We start from the raw sequence: 16275 nt of genomic DNA on the forward strand, positions 1-16275 counted from the left end.
AGACTTGTGTTTGTAAATGAAGCGCCCCATGTTGTGTAGCTTTCTGGAGTTTATACTTATTGGGCTACATATGTATTTAATATACAGGCTGTACAGTACATAACATCAAAACTCACATGTTTCATGTAACTAAAGTGTGTAATCATGTGGGTACAGACAATAATTAAGTTATAGACTATATTTATATGAAAAACGTGCATACTTACTGCATTTGAATCATTTTAACCACATGTAACCACCTGCATATGTGTTTGGGGGAAAAAGGCTTTGATTTTGCCACCCTAAGAAAATTTCTCTAGAGCCGCCCCTGACCATTTCACAGGATTTGCATTTAAAGATGCAACAAGACTAAAATGGTTAGAGTCAGGAGGTCAAAGGTCAGGGCTCCTGTGGGTCTGAGGGCGGCCTCACGCTGGAGAAGGATGAAGGAGTCTGACCTGAGCCAGTGTTTGACATGAACACATCAGCACTGCTGTCAGTGAGCCTAACGACAGCCGTTAGCATCATTTCAGTGTTTCAGTCATAAAAACACTTCCTGTCACTGTGGTGGTTACAGTGACATCATGCAGTTTGTGCTTTGACCTCCAGAGGGCGACAAATCAGCACAGACAGAGAGCTCCATTCAAACTTTGCTGCCATCAGGAATAATTCTTCAAATATAATCATCAGTGTTTGAGCAGTTATGATATCAGGGACAATCTAGACATGTGTGACAATACTGAACATGTCACATGACACACCTCAAACATCATGTGATCCACTCTCAGTCTGCACTTTCATTCATGACTTCAACAGGTTGAAATGAGCTTTGAAGAAACATTCAGTGAAATTAATCTTTCATGGATTCATGTGAGCAGCAGATGAACTTTGTACCAACAACATCTTCAATAACAGAGTCTGAATGAAGCTCAGGTGTTGATGCTGCTCACTGATTGGACGCTTGGTTTCAGCTCTGCTCTCAGTCTTTACTGCACAGGTGAAGGTAGAAAGTGTGACTGGATCTATAGACTGGAAACAGAGAAACATGCTGAACATTTGAAGCTTTGCAGCAGAAATGTTCATGTTACAAATACAGCAGAGCTGATCTGGGATCAGTGTGTTCACACCTGCAGCTACAACAAGGTTTCATGTCTCCACACGTCAGCATGTGAACTTTACTCTGACTCAGTCTGAGCAGTCAGACGGCATATTTTTAAAGTTAACACATCAGCACACACAGAGCTGAGCCCCTCCCACCTGTGCTGAGTTTCAGGTGGAGCCCCGCCTCCTTCCAGGAAGCAGCTCACCTGTGTGTCCGTGTTTAGTGTCCAGGTGTGGAGTGGAGCTTGTTGTTGGTGTGTGAAGAAACTGTAAGTTTGCTTTGTTTCCTCCTTTAACAGTTTGTCTTTAGGAACTTTACTGTTTGTTCAGCTCGTGTTTGATTTCTTCACACAACAAACTGTGTGTGTTTGTATTTCCGGTCTCTCCATTAAAGTCAGTGTGTAATGTTTCCTGGCTAACATCAGCTGTGTGCAGCTTAGTTCAGCACAAATCTGCCGCTCCATAGTTCACGGTAACGGACTCACAGCTGGACCAACGAGGCCGAGTGTGTCCGCCACTCTGAGCTACGTTCGTGTTTGTGTACTTGTAGTTTGTACTTTGAGTTCACTCAGAGCCCACAGAGGACGCAGCGTACGTGATGACGTCACAGCCCTTTACCTCCTTTACTGTCACTGTGATTAATATTTACACACGAGACACCTGCAGAGCTCTGACGCTAAGCTAGCACACAGCATGCTAACACTAAGCTAAAGCTAAGCTAACGCTAAGCTAGCCAAGAACCCAGAGTGAGGTTAAAGCTGAGTAAACACTGACCCCAGACCAGCACCGTGATAAAGTGAGCTGCTGCTGCTGAACTTGAACAGGTAACAAAGTGATGAGCAGTCAGGCTGCAGGTTTCTACCTGTTCATGTTTCTACAGTAGAATCACTTTGAAGTGTCTTTGTGCTGTTTCATCTTTGATTTGTGTTCATAAACACTCAGAGAAACATCACGTGACCTCATCAGGATCTGTGTTGGTGTGTGGGGCTGTACCTCAGCTTTATGTTGTTACATGCTCATTTGTTCATTTTAACATCAAAGTAATGTTATGAGGAGTAATGAAGTAACGTACTCCATTACTTTTAATTAAAGTGTTCTGTGTAATATGTGTAATAATGACTGTTTTGAGTAATGACCAACACTGATCACAACAAAGAGGAAATGCCTCCAACATGCACAAACATTTGAGCCACAACATGCAGTTAATGTGCACAAATGTCTTTGATATGCTGCTCAGTGATGGTGGTGACTGTCAGAGCAGAGCTACTGAGAATCAATAAGTAATATCAATGATGGGATCAGAATCACTAAATTCTTCTCATCCCTGTCAGTATCATACATGTGCTGTATAATGTGATAAATGTAGAGGTGCTGGCTGTTCTCTCACTCTGCTGTTTAGCTGTAAAGGACGCCTCCCTGCCTTTGTCTCATTCATGACCTTTAATAGTCTCTTCTAACATGCAGAGATCTGTATGATCTGTTTCATAGAGTCTAACCAGCCTGTACAGGTAACAACAACAGTCACTGCATCACTGACACACAAACGTCATCTCTGTCAATAACAACATTCATACATGGAATAAAAACACATCAGTGGATCATTGCTGGAGCTGATGTTTGTGCTCCTGGTGCAAAGGCTCTCAGTTTCCTCCTTGAAATAACATCAGTGGTGGGTCAGCGACATGCTTTCTTTCCCTCTCAGGTTTAAATATCTGGGACTCTCCACCGTTTGGTTTTAGAGCTGAAGAAGCTTCTCAGATGAAACGTCTTCCAGAAACTTAAAGACGTCTCTTTTCTCTCCAAGCTCCTTAGATCACATGACCTGGATGACTGAACCTACAGACATATTGACCTGGTTTCATGGTCACATGACAGGTCAGAGGTCAGCGACTGTAACTCAGTTCCTCTTGTTAATGTGAACTCACTGAGTGTTTGTGGTTTACCTCTCAGACTGACTGAAGATGATGATGGAGGAAGAGGAGGACAGAGCAGAGTCTGCAGGGTCCAGCTGTCCGTCTGTGAGGAGTGACCGGTCCAAAGGAAACAATCCAGAGTTCAGTGGTGAACCTGGAGCAACGAGGTCAGAGAGCTGAACTCACTGAGTAACAGAAATAATTCTGCACTGACATTATAATCAGTGTTGACTCTGGTTGATTGTCTGACTGTGTTTGTGAGCTGAGAGGAAATGAAAATGAGTTTGTAACAAAAATCAGTTTTGTCCAGTTTTCCTGTAAAAAGCTGAACTCTAATCTAAGAGGATGTTACTGACAGGAAACAGCTGCATTATCTGCAGTCTGTGTGATCACAGCTGCTTCAATCATGTTTGTGTCTGCAGAGGTCAGAGGTCACAGTCTGCAGGGTCCAGCTGTCCGTCTGTGAGGAGTGACTGGTCCAAAGATCACCCTCCACTCTTCAGTGGTGAACCTGGAGCAACGAGGTCAGAGAGCTGTGATGACTCCTTTACATGTTTGTGTTTCCTGGATAAATATGACCTGAAACATCCTCAGATTGTTACAAAGATTCATTAAAAAGAAAACAATGAAAGAGAAAAGATCCAAATGTTCGACTTGGTCATTTGCTGTTTGAGGACAGTGATGCTCATATCTGTGGGGAAAGTGTGACCTGAGTGGGTTCATGTTTGTCTTTAAAGAACAGAGCTGCTCTGATTCTCTTTGTGTCTGATCTGTTAAACAGTCTGAGAGGTCACACAGAGACCCAGCAGCTAAAGCCTGGATCATACTGGCTGCTGTTACTCCATCAGGACAACACTGAACCACAGTGGTGTGGATGTAGTGGATAAATCCCACCATACTGATGCTCAGAGTTAACCACAGGGAACAAAACCAGATGTTACCTTCAGATTGTGACCTTTGGAGTGGACGATGCAGATTTCAATAGAGAATAAATGTTGTTGTTTTTCAGCTGTGAAGAAAGAATCTAATTTTCTGAACTTAAGAATTTATGATGCTGGAAACAACATGGAGACTATAACACAACATTTCCACTGTGTTCATAGAATGAATGTAAAACTGTCAGACATTCATTAAATATGCAAAATGTCTACAGAAGCATCAGAGGGTCAGACGTGAAGCACTCAGTGATTTTGATCAAATGACTCATCAGTTATTGATCTGTACTACACTGATCTACCACGTTAGTAAAGCTGGTGTTCTGGTGGTGGAGGGAGACTCGGATCATGTTCTGGTTTTGGAGCAGTGATCTGCTGATGGTTCAGTTTGATGAGCTTCTTCAAAATCATCCCTGACATCACCACTGAAAGGACGTCCATGAAAACAGACTGAAAATTACTGATATGTTCACAATCTGAGAGTTTAAAACTTGACAGACTTGATTCAGATGAAGTTATTTGAGCAGAAACTCCTGGATCTTTATCCTGTGTTGATCTAATCCTTCATGGTTCCTCCACAGAGTGGAGCAGCAGAGCTCAGAGGTTCCCAGTGGTCAGTCTGCCCAGCAGCATCAAACACAGCTGGACTCCATATTTATGGTCTGTACATGTACAACAACTACTGTTACATCTGTTCTGTTCACAGTCATCTCCATGCTGCTCTTTGTAGACCAGTGGATCGTCAGTGTGTCCAACATGGATCTGATGTTTGGCTCCATGATTTCAGTCTGATTGGCTCATTCATAAATATTCTGTTCCAGCTGCTGGAGGACAACATCATCACTTTTGTGAAGAACGAGCTGAAGAAGATCCAGAAGGTTCTGAGTCCAGATTACCCAGAATGCTTAGAGAGTCAGAGGAGCAGCAGCAGAGAGGCGTTTGTGAAGATCACAGTGGACTTCCTGAGGAGAATGAAGCAGGAGGAGCTGGCTGACCGTCTGCAGAGCAGTAAGAGGATTTATCTAAAGATTTAAGCTGCTGGATAAATGAACATTTTCCAGAGATGGAAGATGGAGCAACATATTTAAAGATTAGTTCTTTTTGGAATTGAGTGTTTATTTTTCTTCTCATTCAGAACTTCAAGCTGCAGTTTGTCATCGTAACCTTAAATCCACCCTGAAGAAGAAGTTCCAGTGTGTGTTTGAGGGCATCGCTAAAGCAGGAAACCCAACCCTCCTGAATCAGATCTACACAGAGCTCTACATCACAGAGGGAGGGACTGCAGAGGTCAATGATGAACATGAGGTCAGACAGATTGAAACAGCATCCAGGAAACCAGACAGACCAGAAACAACCATCAGACAAGAAGACATCTTTAAAGCCTCACCTGGAAGAGACGAACCAATCAGAACAGTGCTGACAAAGGGAGTGGCTGGCATTGGGAAAACAGTCTTAACACAGAAATACAGCCTGGACTGGGCTGAAGACAAAGCCAACCAGGACATCCAGTTCATATTTCCATTCACTTTCAGAGAGCTGAATGTGCTGAAAGAGGAAAAGTTCAGCTTGGTGGGACTTGTTCATCACTTCTTTACTGAAACCAAAGAAGCAGGAATCTGCAGCTTTGAAGACTTCCAGGTTGTGTTCATCTTTGATGGTCTGGATGAGTGTCGACTTCCTCTGGACTTCCACAAAACTACAATCCTAACTGACCCTAGAAAGTCCACCTCAGTGGATGTGCTGCTGATAAACCTCATCAGGGGGAAACTGCTTCCCTCTGCTCGCCTCTGGATAACCACACGACCTGCAGCAGCCAATCAGATCCCTCCTGACTGTGTTGGCATGGTGACAGAGGTCAGAGGGTTCACTGACCCACAGAAGGAGGAGTACTTCAGGAAGAGATTCAGAGATGAGGAGCAGGCCAGCAGGATCATCTCCCACATCAAGACATCACGAAGCCTCCACATCATGTGCCACATCCCAGTCTTCTGCTGGATCACTGCTACAGTTCTGGAGGATGTGCTGGAAACCAGAGAGGGAGGACAGCTGCCCAAGACCCTGACTGAGATGTACATCCACTTCCTGGTGGTTCAGGCCAAAGTGAAGAAGGTCAAGTATGATGGAGGAGCTGAGACAGATCCACACTGGAGTCCAGAGAGCAGGAAGATGATGGAGTCTCTGGGAAAACTGGCTTTTGATCAGCTGCAGAAAGGAAACCTGATCTTCTATGAATCAGACCTGACAGAGTGTGGCATCGATATCAGAGAAGCCTCAGTGTACTCAGGAGTGTTCACACAGATCTTTAAAGAGGAGAGAGGACTGTACCAGGACAAGGTGTTCTGCTTCATCCATCTGAGTGTTCAGGAGTTTCTGGCTGCTCTTCATGTCCATCTGACCTTCATCAACTCTGGACTCAATCTGCTGGAACAACAACAAACAAGAGGCTCTTGGTGGCCTTTCCAGTTTATGCTGTGGTTTAAACCATTTCCAGAGAAAATACATCTTTATCAGAGTGCTGTGAACAAGGCCTTACAGAGTCCAAATGGACACCTGGACTTGTTCCTCCGCTTCCTCCTGGGTCTTTCACTGCAGACCAATCAGACTCTCCTACGAGGTCTGCTGACACAGACAGGAAGTAGCTCACAGACCAATCAGGAAACAGTCCAGTACATCAAGGAGAAGCTCAGTGAGAATCTGTCTGCAGAAAAAAGCATCAATCTGTTCCACTGTCTGAATGAACTGAATGATCGTTCTCTAGTGGAGGAGATCCAACAGTCCCTGAGATCAGGAAGTCTCTCCACAGGTGAACTGTCTCCTGCTCAGTGGTCAGCTCTGGTCTTCATCTTACTGTCATCAGAAGAAGATCTGGATGTGTTTGACCTGAAGAAATACTCTGCTTCAGAGGAGGCTCTTCTGAGGCTGCTGCCAGTGGTCAAAGCCTCCAACAAGGCTCTGTGAGTAAATCTGTGATCATGTTTATTTTTAAAATGTTGATTAAAAGTGGTCATAGATTTCTTCCATGACAGATCCATGTCCTAAAACCATGAGCCAGCGTAGTTGTATAGTATAAAAGAAAAAAGGAGAACTTTTGACCACAATATTGTAACTTGAATGAACTTTTGATACAGCCTTTAAACATAAAATTTATGAACAGAATCGGTGACAAAGGGCAGCCCTGGTGGAGCCCATCACCCACCGGACTTATTACTATCCAACGTATTGCCGGCTATGCCAACCAAGCTCTTGCAATGGTTGTAAAAGGATCGAATGGCCATAAAATGTTTCTCAGTTTTATTATTTTCAGTCACATCTGTTTTTGATTATTAACTGAATATTTTAAAATTCAGGCTTTTTATGTTATACAAAACATCATATTTTCTTATGTCTTGTATTGATTCTGAAGGAATAGTTTTCATCAGTATCGCAGATACCAGCCTGAATTTTACTTTGTATTGGATCAGAAAGGAAATCAGTGGCATCACACATCACTTACAGCAACTTCAGTACCACTCCATTTGAATAAACTGGGGGAGGTGCACCAAGATTCAGTATGAGATAAAGAATTATTTTTAACTGTAAGGTTGGAGAAATCTGTTGTTGGAAATTGGAAGAACAGGTCATCTTAAAAATCACTGCATTGTAGTTTTATTCAGGCCCCTTCAATCTGTGATCGCTGTTGCTTTGCATTGTAAATGCTACTATTACAAAAGTCACAAATATTAGTGTATGTGTGTGTTGTTGGGTAATAAACCAAAAGAACAGAATCTACCAGCACCTCACTGATTTCTGCTTAAAAACAACAAAAAAGCAATAAAGCTCTGATTTGTTTGGTTGATCTTGTCTCCCTTCCACCTTGATTTCAGACTGAGTGGCTGTAACCTGTCAGACAGAAGCTGTGAAGCTCTGTCCTCAGTCCTGAGCTCCCAGTCCTCCCATCTGACAGAGCTGGACCTGGGTAACAACAACCTGCAGGATTCAGGAGTGAAGCTTCTGTCTGCTGGGATAAAGAGTCAATACTGCAAACTGGAAACGCTGAGGTCAGATCAAGCAATATCGATTTTTTTTTCATCAATTAACATCATTTAATCAATTTCATTTGGAAAAAAATAACATTGTGTGTATGTTTTGTTTTTTTAATGAATCCATGCAAGTCACAGTAAACTGCCACATTTGTCTTTTGTAACATGAGGCAATAAGGATTCCAGCATGTCCTGAAACAGTGTTGAAATATTGTAAATGTAGTAGCTCCTCATGGCACCATGAATACTTTAACACAAGTGTTTCATGTCTTCTTGTCATCCTTTCTTCAGACTGAGTGGCTGTAACCTGTCAGACAGAAGCTGTGAAGCTCTGTCCTCAGTCCTGAGCTCCCAGTCCTCCCGTCTGACAGAGCTGGATCTGGGTAACAACAACCTGCAGGATTCAGGAGTGAAGCTTCTATTTTCTGCAGTGGAGAGTCCAAAGTGTACACTTGGGATTCTCAGGTCAGGATTCAGTCTTTTCTGATGATGATTTAAAACCTGAGTCAGGTCGATAAATGGCTTACTCATTTACAACAGACATGATTTGTTAAATCACCTTATATATGTGTGCTTAAGTTCTGTGCTGCTCTGATTTATTGCCTGTGCTGTCTTTCAGTTCAGCTTTGTCGAGTCTCTGGTAGGATTTCTTTTACATGACCTGTGTAAAAACAAAACAGGAAACACATTAAGCTGATGTAAGATGCACAATTTGAAAAATGGGGCACAAAAAATGTTGCTGCTTTCTGGAAAGTGCGACTAAGAAGACCCAATGGAGAAAGTGAAGAGAAAAATCAAAGATTCAGAAGAAGAAAATGGCAGAGGCAGTTTCTTTTGGACTGCCTGCAGATGGGGCGAGACTCTAGAAACAGGGATGATTGGAGAAAATGCAAAGAGGCCATAGGATAAACCAGGAGATGAATACTCTGGTGTTCTGGGGATAGTGGGAGTGAGAGGGAGAGATGCCAGTAAATGATTTCAAGGATAAATTTCAGAGAATCAGAGCTAAGAAACCAAAGCAAGTGGGGAACTAAAAACATGTGGACAGACTCATAATTAGGCCAAAGACACATTAAAGGAATTATTACAGGTTTAGAAACAGGGATGGATGTGAAGGAGCTTAGCATGAATTTGCATTGAGGAAAGAATAGCAACGAGCATCAGAGGAAACAGTTAGGAAAACTAAGAGGATGTACTGGCAGGAATACTGCAGTACTTTAGGAAGAACTACACCAGTTCAGAATGTGTGGAGTACAGTAAAGAACATGAATGCAGACAGGAAACAACAGCAGCTGTTTTAAAGTAAATTCAAACTCCTTCATTAAATGCAGCTGGTTGAGTTGAAAACAATGGAGAATGATTGTGTTACGTTGTTTATTCTCTATAGAAATGGAGCAGAAGGAGTGCATGCAGAGCTGGACGTGGGCTGTATATACATGCGTGTATCTGTGTTGTCTGTGAGCAGAGAAAACAAAGCGCTGGAAATGTCCAGTGTATCATAAGCCAGCCAGTCCTGTTACTGCAATTCACTTCTTCACCAGAAAGTGTCACCATCAGGCTTCAACAGCAGTTTCCAGTATTAATAGTATTAATGAGCTACAGGTCGTATGGATGGGAAAATGTAGAGATGCTGGGCAAACAATATGATCAAATCCACAGTGGGAATAATTGAAGTGATGGCGGCAGGTGTAGAGAACAAAAATGAATCATATTGAAATGTTAAATCAGGAAAATCCTGGAGAAGAGGATAGTTCTAATGTTCAGTTTGTAATGTTGAATTCAACAATTTTTACATGCTGTAGAGCCATTTTTGGGAGCATTTCAGGTTGCTATACATAAATACAACCATTACAGCCTAAATTTTAATAATATGTATGTATTAAGTGCATAGTAATTACATAAATTGCAAAAAAGTGCAATAAACTACAAAAAAATTGAAAATCGTTTTTGTTTTTTAACATATATTTCTAGTTAGAGAAATTTAAGAGGCTTATCCCTCAAAACTGTAAATACAAAAAAGTTGCAAAAAATAGTTTCCCACCACAGGAAATTTATTTTGAGTGCCTTCATAGTTTTATTTTTGAAATACACCAATTTTTATATACTGCAGGAAAAACAAAAATGAATATTATACTGCAAATTTGCAAAATAACAGTATATGCATCAAAATAAACTATTTCCAGCAGTGCAATATGAGTCCTAAGCATATGTGGAAGGAAACTGTAACCTAGGACAAGCTGATGGCATAAGATGTAAATACAACTCCTCAGGTTTCATATGCAAAAAAAATTATTGCGCTAGCTCACGTGGTTACAGTGCTACCGGGATTTAAAAATAGTTGCGCAAAACGGGGTGTGCCCACTCTGACCAGTTTTAAAGGGTTAAAGCAAGAAAATATGGTATTAGCATTAGCTGCCAATTCCTATTCACCTAAAATTAGCATTACCTGCTAATGGCAGTCTAGTTAGCATTAACTCCGCACTAATGTAATGATAATTCACATCAAATTATCTTTAGCTTTAGCATTAGCGGCTAGCTTCAGCCTACCTAGCACTAGTTGCTCACATTGTTAAAAGGGAAGAGAAAACGATATTAGCATTAGCTTGTAATAATTATTCACCCCTAATTAGAATTAGCCACTAATGGCAGCATACTTAGCATTAACTCCTCACATCGTTATAATGCAAATGAGGCTAACTTGCATTAAATTAGACTGCTGTTAGTAGCTAATGCTATTTAGCAGTAGTTGCTCACATTGTTATAAAGCAAAGGAAAACGATATGAGCATTAGGTTCTAATGCGTATTTGCCTTAAATTAGACATAGGTGCTAATGGCGGACTACTTAGCATTAGCAGCTCAGATGTTGTAATGCTAGGAAAAAGAGTGTTAGCATTAGCCGTTCACATTGTTATAAAGTTAAGGGAAATAGTGTTAGCATTAGTGCATAATGCTAATTCACATCAAATTAGCATTAGTTAATAACGGCAGCCTATTTAGCATTAGCAGATAATGTTGACCTTGGCCCACTGGAAAAGTTAAGAACTCAAGATTTAGGAGTGTTTCTCGATAGCTCTTTCTCGTTTGAGAAACAAATGAATTCTGTTATTAAAACCAGCTGTAAGGTTTATATTGTTGATTGTCATTTATGCTTAGAAATATTTACTCATATATGCTTAGAGTTGTATAATCGATTGCATGATGATAGAGGTTTGATCCTGAGTAGTCTGTAAAGACTCTGTGTGCCTTCCAGAGTGCTCTGGCATGCACACACCACTTGGGGCCATGAGAGAGGTCGTACCCTCTCTTACTGATTTATGGTGTAGGACAGGGGTCTCAAACTCAATTTAGCTGGGGGCCGCTGCAGGCAGAGTCTGGGTGAGGCTGGGCCGCATTAGGTTTTCCACAAGAAAGGCATGGTTAAAAAATTCCAATCTTCTCTTATTTTTATTTTTTAACACAAAATATGAAAAATAAATAAACAAATTAAGAATTAATAAGAAAATAAATCAATCTGTAATACATAAATAAAACAATAAGATATTTTTAGTCAGTGAACTTGTGTTTTTCTTTCAGTCTTCTATATCTGCTGTATTTAGATTGAAATGTCTGTATTAACAGTTCTATAACCTTCTTCTGAACATGAATGGAACACTGTAGAAAATGAACTGTTCTTCTGAACATGGCTTCTCTTGCCTACTCCTTGCTGCTAGAGACCTGGCAGCGTTTCCTCTCGCATAGCCGAGCCAGATTTGGCCTGAGGGAGGAAGCAGTTGCGACCCTCAGTATGTCTTGAAGATGATCATCCGTAAGTCTGGACCTGTACTTGGACTTATTGAAGTTCAAAGTGGAGAAGAGCTTTTGGCACAAGTATGTGCTACCAAAAAGGCACATGGTCCGCTTGAACATTCGGGAAAGCCGAGGGAAACTAGGGCTCAAGTCTCTCAAAAATTGTCCAAGCTTCTCTGCTTTTCCACTCACCTCCCTGAACTTTGCTTTGAGTTCAGAGTTGCACTGCAGCTCAATGAGCTCCATTTGAAGCACAGAAGGGGCATCTTGCACATCAAAGGAGAAGGGGTCCGCAAACATTTGAAAGGTGGCTCTGTGTGTCTTGAAGTCAGCAAATCTGTGATCAAATTCCTCCTGTAGCCTCAAAATGACATCAACATACTCGTCAGCACTGAATGGTGTGCCTGCATCCACGAGTGCCTTGCATGCTGGGAAATGGCAAAGGTTTGTCTGAGAGAGCTGAGCTTTCCAGAGCGCCAGTTTTGTGGAGAATGCTCTCACGTTGTCATAGGCAGCACTGACAAGTTGCCCCTGGCCTTGTAACGTCTTGTTCAGTACATTAAGCTCATGTGTCATATCAACAAGAAAAGCTGAGTCCATGAGCCATTTGGGATCAGTTAGCACAGGAACACTAACTCCATCCTTCTCCATGAAGGCTTCACTTCTGCTCTCAACTCAAAAAGTCTCTTTAATACATTTCCCCTGCTGAGCCAACGTACCTCAGTGAAGTCGAGCACATCCCCATATTCTGACTCCATTTCCTCTAAAAAAGCACAGAACCTTCGGTGCTTTAAGCCCCTGGATCTGATTTGGTTGTCTGGTTCCAGCGGTGGGTCTGTGCTAGACGACCCATCACCAGCTTTTTCCACTGGTTACCAGTACGTGGTAGAATCCACTTCCAGATCTGGTTGTCTTTAAATCTGTGAATGGATTGGCTCCATCTTATCTCTCTTTAACAAAAGAATCCAAGTGGAGCCCTCAGGTCTGCAGATAAGCAGCTTCTGACCAGAACTAGACGTAAAAACAGAGGTGAGCTTTATCGATGGCTGCAGCCAAACTCTGGAACAGTCGCCCTTCACATCAGGTCGTCACCAACACTGGACATTTTTAAAAGCCGGTTGGAAACACATTTGTACTCTGTAGCTTTCAATCCTGACCAGTCTTTATAGTCATTACTGTGTATGTTTCCTATTTTCTCTCTACTCTGTGCAGCACTTTGGCTCAAGCTGTTTTTAAATGTGCTGATAAATAAATGTAGATTTCTTTGAATAAAACAGTGGAGCCGAGCTTTGAGCTCAGTGTGTAACAGTGTGTGTGTGAGAGCCATGTAATGTCCATGTGTGCATGCTGACTGTGCTGCTCTGACCCCCCTCCTCCTTTCAGGGTGGAGCCTGCTGGAGTCCGATGGTTGAGACCAGGTCTGAGGAAGTGTAAGTGTGTTTTTAATGGGATTCATGAAAACAAAGCAGCACACATTCAACCATCTTCATCATGTCAGGAGTCATCATCAAAGTGTCAATCAATGAACAGATGATGGATCAATAACTGCAGCTGGATTGTGTTTGTTCTCTCCATCAGATTCCTGTCAACTCACAATCGACACAAACACAGTGAACACAAAGCTCCAACTGTCTGACAACAACAGGAAGGTGACACAAGTGGAGAAGGTTCAGTCATATCCTGATCATCCAGACAGATTTGATGTTTATGAACAGCTGCTGTGTAGAGATGGTCTGACTGGTCGCTGTTACTGGGAGGTCGAGTGGAGAGGAAACGTTTATATATCAGTGAGTTACAGAAGCATCAGAAGGAAAGGAGGCAGTGCTGACTGTTTGTTTGGACACAATGATCAGTCCTGGAGTCTGAGCTGCTCTGATCGTGGTCCTCAGTCTGTCAGGCACAATAACAGAGTAACATCCATCTCCTCCTCCTCCTCCTCCTCCTCTGTCTCTAACAGAGCAGCAGTGTATGTGGACTGTCCTGCTGGCACTCTGTCCTTCTACAGAGTCTCCTCTGACACTCTGATCCACCTCCACACCTTCAACACCACATTCACTCAAACTCTTTATCCTGGGTTTTGGTTTCCCTTCACTCCTGGTGCCTCAGTGTCCCTGTGCTGAGTGGAGTGTAAAGAGTGTCTCCTGTTACAGAAACACTCTGACTGTTGAACAGATAGTTCAGTCTGTACATGTCTGTCTCTTTCACTCACAAACACGTTTTCAGATTCATGGATTCAATCAGTTGATGTTTGAAACTCTTCTAAATGATTCCTTGTAAACTTCTTCCTCTTCAGTCACAAACAAACAGGAAGTGATGTCACATGTGTTCCTGTCCACACAGCAGAATGAGTCTATTGCTGACAGTGATGTACAAACAGAGTGAGCATTTCTGAGGCCCAAAATAAACTGAGTAGTTCACTGAATGAACAATGGACTGTGAGCTCAGTTCCTTCATCATTAGTATGGATTATATATGTATATGTATTATATTAGTATCATATATATCAGGTGCTGCTGCTTTCAGTCATTGTGCAAATGTGCTGTTTGTAAGCTTGTAAAGCTGCAGTCAGCTGAGACTAGGGTTGCCAACTCCCTGAAAAATAAATAAGGGACACCTCGTGGCCAGGGCCGGGCGACCCAGTTGTCTTCACCCTTCCCAGTGTGGTGAATTTTCTAGCTCTTTTTTTGTGTGTGAAATTATTTTTTTAACCATTTGACTTGAAGTTGATTTAAGTAGATGCATATTCTATTCTTTGTGATATGAACACATGTGAAACAAATGATCATTTAGCCATTTATTTTTAGCTCAAAATGACAACATTAACACAATAAAACAGGTCTCTTTCTTAAACAGAAGCCTGTCATGCTTAACTTTTGAGAATATAAGTAAATCTTTCTTTAAAAGCACTCTGTCCTGCTTAACTTAAAATAATAGAAAACAATAGAAAGAAAAACATTCTTGTAACAGTGCACATTTAGTGCATTTAGTACAATTGGCTTCAGTTGAGGTATTATTTCAGCTTTTCTAATGCTAATCAGCTGCTCCTGTTTGTAAACCCGCTTGTTCCCATGATTACGCATCTTAACTCATCATCATTATTCATCTATGTATTACTTTTATGTATTAGTCATCTATTTGTTGTAATCATCTATCCTTGCAGTTGTTTATTACACAAAATAAATTATATTATCACACTTCTGGCCACATAGCGCTGATATTCACTGCACATGCCCATATTAACGTTTTCCAGCCAGGTGTTTTCCTTTTCCCATTCTTCCCTTTCTCTGAGGGGAACAAACATTGCTGCTCTAACGCTGGGCTCACACTGTGCGGTTTTAGGCCCATTTTGAGACGATTTTTGAGTGATCGGACCGATTTTGGCCTTCATCGTGCGTCGTGTAGTATACGTGGGGTAACGAGAAGTGATTAACACCTCACGACCAGCTCCCGATCATCAATCGCTCGTGAGGGTGTCACCACAGCCGCTCACACTGCTCACGCGCAAACGTAAACGTTGGTGAAAAAGATGGAGCAGCACAGCTGTGCAGCGTGTGATCTGGACACAAGCGATGGAGGCACAACTTGTAGAACTTTGGAAAGCTCATCCGAGCCTTTTCGATGTGGCACCACAAAATTATCACGACCACAACAACCGTGAAAATAGTTGGATTTACACTGCTGCTCAATCACAGCTGCCTGATCATGTTTTTCATTAGCAATTTAGCAAAGTTGATGGTGGTGGTGTGTGTCTGTGTGAGTGAAAGACAGAGAGAGAGAGACAGATTTTCTGTTATAACCTTCATGTTATGGAGGCACAGTGTGAGCTCTCAGGTCGCATCAGAGCATCGGGCGGTATAGTGTGAGACCTGCATCGTGACCTACCAACTTATAACCCCTGCGAGTCAATCGTGCAGTTTGAGCAGGAGCTGAATAACGTGACTGAAAAAAATCGCACAGTGTCTGCCCAGCTTTAGGTGTACTGTCATCCAAGACTTGCACCGCAGAGTCGGCGTTTGTTTCCCTGTTGGCCATGCTTCTTGTTGTGGTCATCTGTTGTCTTCCGGTATTTTCTCCGCAAGCGACCTTTCCTCGACCAATGAGATGAGCGGTAATCTGAATTGTCATACTCGAATTGTCATAAGTGTGCTGTCAGCTCATTGGTCACAAAGCAGGAGAGGGGCTGGGAATTATGTTTTCAAACAAAGTGTTAATTCCATAAACATTTATAGACTACTTTTGATTCTCACTGTATTACGGGACAAAGTGCGTCCCTTATTAGCTCAATACGGGACGATTCCGTATTTTAAGGGACGGTTGGCAACCCTAGCTGAGACTGAAGAAGTCACCTGATCAGTGAGCAAACGTTTCTGAAAACGTCCAGATGAACAGAATCAACCTTTTGGGATCAGCCAGCAATGCAGCATCATTGTTGTTCAGCTTCAGAGGTTTGCAGGAATGAACTGATGACCAGAAACAGCTGCAAAGTCCAAGAAAATACCAGCTGGAGTTCAGCTGCATTTGAAGAAGTCAAAGAAAAGTAA

The 16275-nt window shown here is 42.1% G+C and overlaps 1 protein-coding gene across 1 annotated transcript; it reads left to right on the top strand.

Moving 5' to 3' along the window:
- The first annotated feature begins 1234 nt into the window (after positions 1-1234).
- Positions 1235-15614, top strand: LOC309702395 (protein NLRC3-like). The gene is made up of 10 exons (XM_082527112.1): positions 1235-1349; positions 3031-3160; positions 3416-3517; positions 4510-4588; positions 4750-4936; positions 5064-6882; positions 7792-7965; positions 8239-8412; positions 13118-13164; positions 13313-15614. The coding sequence occupies exons 2-10, from the start codon at positions 3042-3044 to the stop codon at positions 13852-13854; spliced, it is 3243 nt and encodes a 1080-aa protein (XP_082383238.1). The 5' UTR covers positions 1235-1349; positions 3031-3041; the 3' UTR covers positions 13855-15614.
- Positions 15615-16275: the final 661 nt, after the last annotated feature.

This window comes from Aulonocara stuartgranti, assembly GCF_965226115.1.
Source record: "Aulonocara stuartgranti genome assembly, chromosome: 3".
Taxonomy (NCBI): domain Eukaryota; kingdom Metazoa; phylum Chordata; class Actinopteri; order Cichliformes; family Cichlidae; genus Aulonocara; species Aulonocara stuartgranti.